The sequence below is a fragment of the Bos mutus genome, chromosome 12 (genome assembly GCF_027580195.1).
Source record: "Bos mutus isolate GX-2022 chromosome 12, NWIPB_WYAK_1.1, whole genome shotgun sequence".
NCBI classification, from domain to species: domain Eukaryota; kingdom Metazoa; phylum Chordata; class Mammalia; order Artiodactyla; family Bovidae; genus Bos; species Bos mutus.
The window spans coordinates 54,641,046-54,654,002 of record NC_091628.1 but is presented as its reverse complement, the minus strand read 5'-3'; the positions used below and the strand labels follow the sequence as shown (position 1 = coordinate 54,654,002).

At 42.4% G+C, this 12,957-nt stretch overlaps 1 protein-coding gene across 1 annotated transcript; it reads right to left on the bottom strand.

Annotated features, from left to right (window-relative positions):
* Positions 1 to 10,549: 10,549 nt before the first annotated feature.
* LOC102266324 (histone H2B type 1-C/E/F/G/I) lies at positions 10,550 to 10,929 on the bottom strand. The gene is given in 2 exon segments (XM_014481773.2): positions 10,550 to 10,770; positions 10,773 to 10,929. Coding segments are annotated over 2 exon segments (378 nt in total).
* Positions 10,930 to 12,957: the final 2,028 nt, after the last annotated feature.

Here is a 12,957-nt window from a genome sequence, read left to right as displayed (position 1 = left end):
CAATCCTTCCAAAGAATATTCAGAGTTGAGTCCCTTTAGGATTGACTGGCTTGATCTCCTTATAGTCCAAGGGACTCTCAAGAGTCTTCTCTAGCCCCACAGTTCAAAAGGATCAATTCTTTGGCACTCAGCCTTCTTTATGGACCAACTCTCACATCTGTACATGACCACTGGAAAAAACATAGCTTTGACTATACGGACCTTAGTCACCAAAGTGATGCCTCTGCTTTGTAATAGGCTGGAATTTTATCAAAGGTCCTCAAGGCAAATTCTACCTTTACTGGATAGAGCTAAACTCTTTTGCAAGAGCCTATACACATTCACACTCCCACCAGCAGAGGGTGAGGTTTCCATTGATCCATATCCCTTTCAACACTTAACACTGTCTAACTTTGAATTTTTGCCAGTTTTGATAACTGGTGAGTGGTATTTCATTTGAGCTTTATGTTTCATTTTAATGATTACTAATAAAAGATAACATATTCATACATTTATCAGTCAGTCAAGTATCTTTTTCTATAGAAAGAAAGTGAAAGTGAAAGAAAGTACAGTCGCTCAGTCCTGACCCACTCTTTGCGACCCCACGGACTGTAGCCTACCAGCCTCCTCCGTCCATGGGATTTTCCAGGCAAGAGTACTGGAGTGGGTTGCCATTGCCTTCTCCAGGGGATCTTCCCGACCCAGGGATCGAACTTGAGTCTCCTGCATTTCAAGCAGACACTGTACCATCCGAGCTACCAAGGAAGCCCTTTTTCTATAGAAGACAGGCCTATTCATGTCCTATCTACTTTACTATTGAGTAAATTTGTGTATTTCTCTCTTCTTCATTAGCAGGAACTCTTTGAATATTCACAATACCAATCCTTTGTAGTTTTGCACTTTCATAATATCTTTGCCTAGCTTTTTGTTCATCTTTTCATTTTCTTTGTCGTTATCAAAAGTTGTTCATTTTGATGTGATCATTCATCAATTATTCTATTTATGGTTTGAATTTTTAGTGTCATAAGAAATCCTTTCTTGCACAAAGACTATAAAGTCATATGAAGGCAGTAATATTATCCATGTTTCCTTTCCAGGCCTCTTCCTCCCTCTTCTGTCTGCCACCTTGCTCCTAGCATAGGCTAGGGCCACTTTCTTGATTATAGCCCAGTTCAGACCTACTCCCTGAGAATCATTTTCTATAACTCCTGGCTCTGTGCTCTTGGCTCTGCCCTCTGAGTCATCCTTCCTTTTCCATAAAAATAGCCCAAGGTTGTAGCGGAGTAGAATTCTAAGCTTGTTCCTGTTGGCAGTAAGTGGGAAATCCGAAGTCTTCTCTTCACTTTGCTGCCTCTGCCCTCTTCAGTGCAAGCTAGTATAAACAGATATTTAACTCACCAATATAAAATGCCAAGATACAGAGCAACAAATTTAAAAAGTATACTCAATACTTCTATAAAGCGGCAATTAAGAAAATAAGCAGTTGCGGGCTCTGATGCCAGGCAGACTTTAGTCAAACACACAATCCACCACTTTCTAGCTCTGTAAACACGGGCTCATGTAAGTTCTCTTTATTTCAATCCTATTATCCTAAAATGTGGATAAGGAATGTAAATAAGTCAAAGTTTAAAATACTTTCAGGACCTGCTACATGGTGAAAACTAAATATATTTTGGTTATTGTGAAATGGTTCTTATTTCTTGTCACACAGCATTTACTTTCAGATTAACAAGAAAAAATTGACAGTAACAATTGAGCCAAGAATAATCAAAAGTTATTTTAACCAACATTTTAAAAACATAAGTAGTGGTAGAATTATTTTTGCAGCTTTATATCGTTTCTTTTTTTTTTAGGTTAAAGCATCACCATTTAATGGAAAAAAGCACTGAACAGACGTTAGAAGTCTTGACTTTTCAGACTGGCTCCTCCTCTGACCGATAGCTACTTGACATGAGTAACTCGTAACCCTCTTAAGGCTTTAGTTTTTATACCTTCAGAAGAGGAATTCTATCCCCAGCTCTGTTCTCTCTCTGTGGTTACTGTCACCATCAAATGAGACAATGAAGCTGCCCAAAGGAGTCAGAACTATCACTGGGTACCCACTGTGGCCAGGTGCGGGGTATACAGCATCCCATTCAGATCTCTTAAATACCCTGGGAGGGATAAGGAATTTTGAGAGCAACTTGCATTAAGGAAACAGACTCAGAAAGTTTAAGTAGCCTGTTTTGGGTTACTTGCTAAATAGTAGAGCTGAGTTTGAATCGAGACATTTCTCCATCCCACACACTCTCTCATGATATTGCGCTTGGAAAATGGTCATCCTTCTGTCATTGCATCCTGCATCATGTTAACCAGGATGAATGAGGCGGACTTGGGAAGACAGACCTGGAAGCAGATGCGATCACTGAGGTGGGGATGTGGAGTGAGGGGGCAAGGCCAGGGCTGGGAGATGAGTCGGGGAGCCAGAACCTAGGTGGGTGGCCACAGTGCCATCAGGTAAATATAGGAAATCTAAACGGAGGGAATGAACCATCTGGATGGAATAGCATCCTTAAGACCAGAGGTGAGGAAGTTTGCAGCCAAGGCAGATAAATTAGCTTCAGCGTGAGGAAGCCAACAGCAGACAGGGGGACCTCTGAGTTAGAGATCACAGCATGGGAGAGATTTTTATCTGTTTTGCTCACTGCTGCACTCCCTATGCCTAGTATATAGTAAGTGTCAGTAGGTAATTATTGGATGAATTTGGAGGGTCTAAGGAGAAGACAGAGTTCCAGAAAGTCACTGAGATAGTGAAGTTCAGCTAAAGATCATTTCCACCTCATCTGAAGGAATGACTTACTGCCGAGTCAAGAAACCCTGACCCACAAGGGCCTCCAATTGAAGTCAGAAATAAACCTTGAAATTCACGTAAGGTTAGACTGCAGGTAGGAGTCAAATGACTTGACTACAGGGCAGGACAAAGCACTAGGGAGAAAAAATCAAGCTCATCTCTTTCTCAGTCTCCCCTCACGTGGCTTCACAAAAGTGCTACCTGTCCTAACTCCATGCCAGCTTCCACTTCCTCTCTGGATCAGTGAGTACTGGGCACCCTGGTGCATTTGTAACTGGGCTCTGAAAACATATTCTCCAGGTATTCTCATTCGAAGCTATCTTTAGAGGAAGAACTAGCTCTCAACTCCAGCTGGCCCCCCAGAATTCAGTCTGTGTTTCTGTGGGTTTCTGTGTTTCTGGTGACCCTTTCATTGATATGAAACCCAAGTTTATAACATAATTCTATTTTTTTTTTTTTTTTTTTTTGGCTCAGAAGGTAAAGAATCTGCCGGCAATGCAGGAGACCCAAGTTTGATCCCTGGGTTGGGAAGATCCCCTGGGGAAGGGGATGGCAACCCACTCCAGTATTCTTCCCTGGAGAATCCCATGGACAGAGGAGCCTGGCAGGCTACAGCCTGTGGGGTATCAAAGAGTCAGACATCACTGAGCCAAGTACCACTTTTCTCTCTTTTTTAAAACTTTGTATTTTGCATTGGGCTATAGCCAGTTAACAATATTGTGGTAGGAGAAGGCAATGGCACCCCACTCCAGTACTCTTGCCTGGAAAATCCCATGGACGGAGGAGCCTGGTCGGCTGCAGTCCATGGGGTCTCAAAGAGTCTGACACGACTGAGAGACTTCACTTTCACTTTTCACTTTACTGCATTGGAGAAGGAAATGGCAACCCACTCCAGTGTTCTTGCCTGGAGAATCCCAAGGAGGGCAGAGCCTGGTAGGCTGCCGTCTATGGGGTCTCGCAGAGTCGGACATGACTGAAGCGACTTAGCAGCAGCAGCAGCAGGAGAATTTATGGATTCTCTTTTGATACAGAGAATTGCCAACCCTGAACAGGAACTATCAAAATGTCCATTCACTCTCTGAGGCAGATAAGAACTCTTATACTGACTCCTCCCAAGAACTGGACCCAAGTCTGTTCCTTGATGTGTGAACTTTATAAAAGACTGTGCCTCACTCATCCTCATGTTTCACTTTCTCCTCTCCATCCCCTCCCTGTCTGATGTCTTTCCTAACTCCACCCCCAGAGCTTAGCAGGAATTGCTATCTTCTTTCATGACTGAACTGACTTTCTGATATAGACGTAGGATCTTTATCTTGCTGCTGCTGCTACTGCTGCTAAGTCACTTCAGTCGTGTCCGACTCTGTGCGACCCCAGAGACTGCAGCCCACCAGGCTCCCCCGTCCCGGGGATTCTCCAGGCAAGAACACTGGAGTGGGTTGCCATTTCCTTCTCCAATGTGTGAAAGTGAAAAGTGAAAGTGAAGTCGCTCAGTCACGTCCGACTCCTAGTGACCCCATGGACTGCAGCCCACCAGGCCCCTCCATCCATGGGATTTTCCAGGCAAGAGTACTGGAGTGGGATGCCATTGCCTTCTCCACTTTGTCTTGCTAACTGTCCCCAAATAAGAGCTCTGGAAAGCTGCTTTACTTTCAGAACTTCTTAACTCAGGATAAAGTATGGGTCCTATAAACCATTAGAAAGCTCTGGACTTTGGTTTAAGGAAACTACTCATCATGTGTGCTAGTTATTGATAATAGAAGAACAAAGATCCCTGTGGTTTTTTAGAATACCTGTCTCCAAATATCAAGAAAATATTGTATCAGCCGAGTTGGACAAATGAGTTGGTTAACAGAGTTCTGAAAGGAGATAACACTTAACCGTCAGTCATCCTCTGTGCAGTAGAAAGAGTCATAATTAGTCCAGAGGATTTACATTTATTTTTCTGTTATGATCTGAGCTTAATCAAAATATCCAATGGCCATATTTATGTCTGTTGTTTCGTGGTTGCTAAGTCATGTCTGACTCTTTAGAGACCCCCATGGACTATAGCCTGCCAGGCTCCTCTGTCCATGTGATTTCCCAGGCAAGAATACTGGAATGGGTTGCCATTTCCTTCTCCAGGGAATATTCCCAACCTGGGGATCGAACCTACATCTCCGCATTGGCAGGCAGATTCTTTACCACTGAGCCACTAAAGAAGCCATATTTGTGTCTATCCAACACAAAATAATTGAGTAAAAGCAGGTATTATCTTTATTTTAACACCTGATACAGAAGGCAAATACTCCTAAAATGTTTACTGAAGCTTAAAAATCAAATTAATCAAAGCAATTTCCCATAGTAGCTCAGAATATAACAGAGCAAAGAACAGCAGAACATTTAATTATATTGATAAAGGAAAACTCTAAAAAGGTTGATTTGGAAACAGCATAAGGGCAGATGTCATCAGTACAAATTATACTCTGAATTTTGCTTCATGTAGGGCAAAAAGAAAAAAAAATTTTTTTTCTTCCAACTGTGTTTTTTCATAGAGGACACTGACATTATTTTTGTCCCTCAGAAAATTACTGAATTCAGGAATATAAATGCTAATGAAAAAACTCTTGGCTTCCTTTCAGTTCCTAACACAGACTCTAGAGTTCACGCTATGGTTATCAGGAGAAATCTATAGAAAATAAAGCTGCACAGAACTGTAGATGATCAACTGGCTTAACCTTGTCAAGCAGGAATGAGACCGAAGTGCAAGGTGACACTGACTGACAGAAATGAAAACCAATGGAAAAAACACACTGAGGAAAGGAAAGGCTTGTGAAAAAAGTTAAAGTCCTTACTCTACCATGGCCAAGATCAGAGAAAAGCAACGTACACATTATGTGTTCCAGCAAACAGGTAAGTACCAGCAGTCCCTTTTAACCTGTCCATAAAACCTTACTTATATATATCTTGATGATGGTCATTTGGAGAGGGTCATTTGGAGAGATAACATTTCTGGATGTACAGATTATATTCCTATGTCCTATGTCCTAATACCAAGGTTGTGCTGTGCTCTGCTTAGTTGCTCTGTCAGGTCTGACTCTTTGCAATCCCATGGACGGCAGCCCATTCCCTCCTAAAGGGAATCTTCTCAACCCAGGGGTTGAACCCAGGTCTCCCACATTGCAGGCGGATTCTTTACTGTCTGAGCCACCAGGGAAGCCCAATACCAAGGTTATTACATCTCAAGAATCATGCAATGGACCATATATGGTCATAAATTAGAGGGAAAAAGATTTGGAGACCACAGTAATTTTTAATTTCCTAGGATTTATCAGTTTTTTTGAAAATGGTGGTAAAATATAATATAAAGTGAAAGTAGAGTCACTCAGTCGTGTCCGACTCTTTGTGACCCCATGGACTGTAGCCTACAACACTCCATCCATGGGATTTTCAAGGCAAGAGTACCAGAGTGGATTGCCATTTCCTTCTCCAGGAGATCTTCCCAACCCAGGGATTGAATCTGGGTCTCCTGCATTGTAGGCAGACGCTTTACCATCTGAGCCACCAGGGAAGATTAATATAATATAACCTGTACCATTTTAGGCATTTTTAAATGTGCAGCTCAGTATTAAGCACACTCACACCGATATACAACCAATCCTCAGAACTCTTAATCTTTCAAAAAAAAAACTGAAACTCTACTTCTGTACCCACTAAACAACTCCCTCCACCCCCAGGCCCTGACAATCACCATCCTACTTTCAATCTATTAACCTGGCTTCTCTAGGTACTTCATATAAGTAGTATGATACAGTATTTGTCTTTTTGTGTCTGGTTTATTTCACCTAGCATAGGGTCCTCAGTGCTCATACATGCTGCATATGTGCCAGAATTTCTTTCCTTTTTAAAGCTGAAAAATATTAAGTTGTATATATGTATCACATTTATCCATTCATCCATCACTAGGCACTTGGGCTGCTTCCACCTTTTGGCTGTTTTAAACAATGCTGCTAGAAACTAGTCTTTCGATTTTAATCCTATAAGTGTTCCTCAGACCTACATTCATGAAAAGCTACCATATCAAGTCACTCACACTCCTGCTGAGTGGAATGACTGATCACAAAAATGTGATGGCTCCTAGGGCTTCCCTGGTGGCTCAGCAATAAAGAATCTACCTGTCAATGCAGGAAACAGGGTTTGATCCCTGGGTCGGGAAGATCCCCTAGAGAAGGAAATGGCAAGTCACTCCAGTAGTCTTGCCTGGGAAATCGCGTGGGACAGAGGAGCCTGGAGGGCTACAGTTCATGGGGTCACAAAGAGTCAGACATGACTTAGTGACTGAACAACTTGTGCTAAGATATTAAATTATATTAAAGACAGGCAGTGTTCCCTGACATTCCATGCTCACAAACATCTTGTTCTATGCTGTTGAGTGGGTGAAATATCAAAATGGGTTCATAGTTGAATGTCCTCCGAGATTATTTGAACCCGTACAATCACGTCCCATCCTTCTGCCCTTCTGATGTTTCTTCATAGACATCTTTTTGTTTTATCAGCTGTAGACAGTATCTCTCTCTCTCTATTTATTGATCACTGCACTGGGTCTTCCTTGCTGTGCTTGGGTTTTCTCTAGTAGTAGTGAGCAGGGGCTACTCTCTAGGTGTGGTGTGTGGGCTTCTCACTGTAGTGGCTTCTCTAGTTGCAGAGCATAAGCTCTAGGGCGTGTGGGCTTCAGCAGCTGCAACATGTGGGCTTAGCTGTGCCCACGACTTGGGGAATTTTCCCTGACCAGTGATTGAACCCATGTCCCCTGCACTGGCAGGCAGATTCTTAACCACTGAACCACAAGGGAAGTCCACCCTTCTGATGTTTTATCATGTACTTGTAAGACACAAAATTTTAGGAAAGAGGAATAACATATGAACTTTGAAAAACTATATTCCACTCAGGGAGAAGAGGATACATCAGAATCTGGGGCAAGAGGCCCATATGTATGATTGAAAGTTTCTGAATATTATCCTAACACACATAACTTCTTGAGATCTACACCAATGGCTTCCTGACTTTAAGATTCCACTGCCCAGTTAATGTAAAAAACAAAAAATACATACGTACATATATATATTCCTTAAGGAAAAGCATTCAAAATTAAGTAGTTTTGAATTTAAGAAAATTCCTTAAATGTAAAAGATTTAACTCAATGAAAAAGTCACTTCTTTGCAAAAAGAAATAAAAACTATCTCAAGCACATCACACAGGAACCATTTCACCCATGTGGTCTATAAGATGCAATTAGCACCTCACTAGTTACAAACCAAGTTTCCTCCCTTCCTGCCCCAAGACCTTCACCATGCCCAGAGTGAAAGGACAGGAGCCATTAGATCCATTTCAGGAGTTAGAAAACTCATGCCCTGGGTGGGTCAATGAGCTGCCACAGGCAACATGATTAGGAAATGACAGAATTGAATGTAGAACTCCAGGGGATTCTGTGGAACACAGGACTGAGAGTGTTTAGAAACTTTGTAACAATTTACAAAATTCATTCAATTTACAAAAAAAAAAAAAATCAATTAGGGTTTGTATTTTAGATCTTGAGAGTTTCAATTTCATTTCTCACAATTAATTTTACCGTATTCTAAAAAGCATCCATCCACAAAAATTTGAAAATTAAAAAACAAAACAAAACTACTCTTCTACTGCAAAAAGTTTGAGATATACTGTTGGACTCAAATTCCTCTCAAAAACAAATCAATCCGTATCTGTGTATGGGTGAAAATAAGCATGTATCAGAAATTCTATACACCATCTCAAAATGTAAGTAATAGTTGCTGCTGCTGCTGCTGCTGCTGCTGCTAAGTCACTTCAGTCGTGTCCGACTCTGTGCGACCCCATAGACGGCAGCCCACCAGGCTCCCCCGTCCCTGGGATTCTCCAGGCAAGAACACTGGAGTGGCTTGCCATTTCCTTCTCCAATGCATTAAAGTGGAAAGTGAAAGTGAAGTCGCTCAATCATGTCTGACTCTTAGCGACTCCATGGACTGCAGCCTACCAGGCTCCTCCGTCCATGGATTTTCCAGGCAAAAGTACTGGAGTGGGGTGCCATTGCCTTCTCCAAAGTAATAGTTAAGAGATGCCAATATTCACAACATATGAGAATTTTGTAACCAATTTATAAAAAACAGCATACAATGCACAAAGAGGTAAAGATTGCACTTTAAAATAGCAGATGTCAAGGACCAAATCTGAAGGTGTAGGTTAAAGGTTACCTTCAAGGATACAGCATGGTTTGACAAGGCATAGTTCCTTCTTCATAGTTGCTTATTCATGGCGCTTAGAAGAAACAACAGCCCTGCCCACCCAGGGCTAAGGAGTCAACCACTCCTTAGGTCACTGAACCTCCCTGCTGGAGAGGACATCCTGTGCCTTCCTGTCACCTAGGATCACTTCACGGATCAAGAATAAATGGCAAAAAGGGTGTCTTTGGCAACCACCTGAATAACCATGTCATCTGCTTAGTGCAACCCTGTAGAATTTTTTTTTTCTTTTATATAATAGTTACATTCAGGTACAATGCAATTGGGGGCTGCCCTGGCGGTTCAGCGGTTAAAAGAATCCGCCTGCCAGTGCAGACACAGGTTCGATCCCTGGGCTGGGAAGATCTCTTGGGGGAGGAAATGGCAACCCAGTCCAGTACTCTTGTCTGGTAAACCCGTGGACAGAGGAGCCTGGTGGGCTGCAGTCCATGGGGTCTCGAAGAGTTGGACACGACTGAGAGACTAAACAACAACAATACAATTTATAGCATTAAAACCAGATTCTCTTTGGAGTTAATAAACTATGTTCTACAGTTTCTATCTTTGGTAAAATTGATTCTTGAAAGCCACAGAGTCCATAATAGAACTGTCATGAACTTTGTTGTAAATAGGAATTGTTTCATATTCAGGTTACTTTTCATTACCTTAATTATCAGGTAATTATACTTTCCTTGTTCTACCCCAAGTAGCCCTTTAGCTTCCCTGGTATTTATACATCCAAATAATTGCAGATGGTTATCAAGGCCTATCTTTGTTGTCTCTAAGCCAAGGTGAACCTATTTCATTCCCTTACCTGCCCTCCTGAGTCAGTGCCTCCAACCCCCTCAATCATTTTCCTGACTCTTTGTCTGAACATTTTCCAAGAAAATGTCTCTGTCTTTCCTGGTCTCAGGCTCCCAGAACAAATGTGGTTTTCAGTGCCATTTCAGCAGGATCGCTTCCCTACCCCCGGGGTAAATCTCTTGAATTCTTCACATCCCTTTGGTCTTTTCCCCCCCTGCCTACATCCAGCCTGGGTCCAAGGTATTTCATTGCCCAAGGCAAAATGAGGCTTCTTTTCTTTTACAGCATGTAATTGGATTCATTTCAAAAAGGCTCACACTCTCTCCTCTCCCCTTCCCACTCCCCTTTGGCTCCTGAATTATAGATACACTGCTAAATTATCTGGCTGTAAGAATACTGGAGTAGCCATTCCCTTCTCCAGGAGATCTTCTCGACCCAGGGATTAAACCCAGGTCTTCTACATTGCAAGCAGATCCTTTACCATCTGAGCCACCAGGGAAGGCCATATGGCTGCAAGTGAAAGTGAAGTCGCTCAGTCATGTCCGACTCTTAGCGACCCCATGGACTACAGCCCACCAGGCCCTCCGTCCATGGGATTTTCCAGGCAAGAGTACTGGAGTGGGGTGCCATTGCCTTCTCCGTTAACAGCGGTTTAGGCATATTATATTTACTTGGAGCTGGTATACTTGGTGACAGCCTTAGTGCCCTCGGACACAGCGTGCTTGGCCAGCTCCCCAGGTAGCAGCAAGCGCAAGGCGGTCTGGATCTCCCTGGATGTGATAGTCGAGCGTTTGTTGTAATGCGCCAGGCGTGATGCCTCGCCAGCGATGTGCTCAAAAATGGCGTTGACGAAGGAGTTCATGATTCCCATGGCCTTGGACGAGATGCGGTGTCTGGATGGACTTGCTTCAGCACCTTGTACATGTACACGTGGTAGCTCTCCTTGCGGCTGCACTTGCGCTTCTTGCCGTCCTTCTTCTGGGCCTTGGTCACAGCTTTTTTAGAGCCCTTTTTAGGGGCAGGAGCAGACTTAGCCGGTTCAGGCATGTCTATAAGGACAACACCCAACAACACAGAAAGATATGACTGCAAGAGATCATAAATAAGTCCAAGGTCTTGTAGGATTTGGAAAGGTCAGAGCCTTTAGGAAACTCAAGTGTGGACTTGTGGAATAATTCACTTCATTTCTAAAAGCCTCTGGGCCCACATCTTTAAAACTGAACAATGACAGAAAATAAGGAAATGTATGTAAAAATAAGGAAGAGTACACAAGATTATTTGTAACAGCTAAGGAATGATATAAAGTCTTTGTTCTTTTTTTATAATAATTCAGGCTTTGTTAGAAATAATAAAGTCACAAAATGACTACATGTGAAAAAAGTGCTATCAGTAATTCAGACTTGATGATTTCTCTGCTAGAAGTCTTTGGAATTGTGAAGGGTCTCTCACTTAAATAAAATATTTAAGGACCATAAATATAATCCTACCTGGGAAGGGATCTTTTTTTTTTTTCAAACTTTATTTCCCAGGCAAGAATACTGGAGTGGGTTGCCATTTCCTCCTCCAGGGTGTCATCCCAACCCAGAGATTGAACTCGGAGTTTCCTGAATCTCCTGCACTGGCAGGTGGATTCTTTAGCACTGAGCCACTTGGGAAGCCCCTTTTATATTGCTGTGTGCTGTGCTTAGTGGCTCAGTCGTGTTCAACTCTTGGCAACCTCATGGACTGTAGCCCACCAGGCTCCATGTGGGTTCTCCAGGCAAGAATACTGGAGTGGGTTGCCATGCCCTCCTCCAGGAGATCTTCCCAACCCAGGGACTGAACCCAGGTGTTCCACTCAGCCATACATATACATGTATCTATTCTCCCCTCTTCTCCACCCACCCCCGCCATCCAGGCTGCCACATAACATTGAGCAGAATTACCTGTGTTCTACGGTAGGTCCATTTTAAACACAACAGTGTGTACATGTCCATCCCAAACTCTCTTGGGAGGGATTTCATATAGATGAACAGCTGACCTGCTGGCCATAAGGACCACCTCACTGGGGGAGCACAGAAGCTGGCACAGGCAGCAGAGCAGCTGTCAGAACTCTCACCTGTGGAGCTCTGGGCCTGTGTACCATGCAAGGGAAGTAGGGCTGATGCAGCATAGCAGACGTCTGGATGCATGATGGGATCAATAGATACTTAGGGGAAAGACAATAAACTCCTGAGAGTGATTGTGATTGATCACCAATTAAAGTGTAATTGTGCAAGTCGGGGACCTCCTTAAGCTATATACAGACTCTCATCTTTCACAACCAGAAGGCAAGAAAAATTTAGCATCCAATCCAGAACTTAATTTAAGAGCAGCAATCAAGAAGAAGATATAACAATTATAAATATATATGCACCCAACACGGGAGCACCGCAGTATGTAAGACAAATGCTAACAAGTATGAAAGGAGAAATTAACAATAACACAATAATAGGGGGAGATTTTAATACCCCACTCACACCTATGGATAGATCAACTAAACAGAAAATTAACAAGGAAACACAAACTTTAAACGATACAATAGACCAGTTAGACCTAATTGATATCTATAGGACATTTCATCCCAAAACAATGAATTTCACCTTTTTCTCAAGCGCACATGGAACCTTCTCCAGGATAGATCACATCCTGGGTCATAAAGCTAGCCTTGGTAAATTCAAAAAAATAGAAATCATTCCAAGCATCTTTTCTGACCACAATGCAGTAAGATTAGATCTCAATTACAGGAGAAAAACTATTAAAAACTCCAACATATGGAGGATGAACAACACCCTGCTGAATAACCAACAAATCACAGAAGAAATCAAAAAAGAAATCAAAATTTGCATAGAAACAAATGAAAATGAAAACACAACAACCCAAAACCTGTGGAACACTGTAAAAGCAGTCCTAAGGGGAAAGTTCATAGCAATACAGGCACACCTCAAGAAACAAGAAAAAAAAGTCAAATAAATAACCTAACTCTACACCTAAAGCAACTAGAAAAGGAAGAAATGAAGAACCCCAGGGTTAGTAGAAGGAAAGAAATCTTTAAAA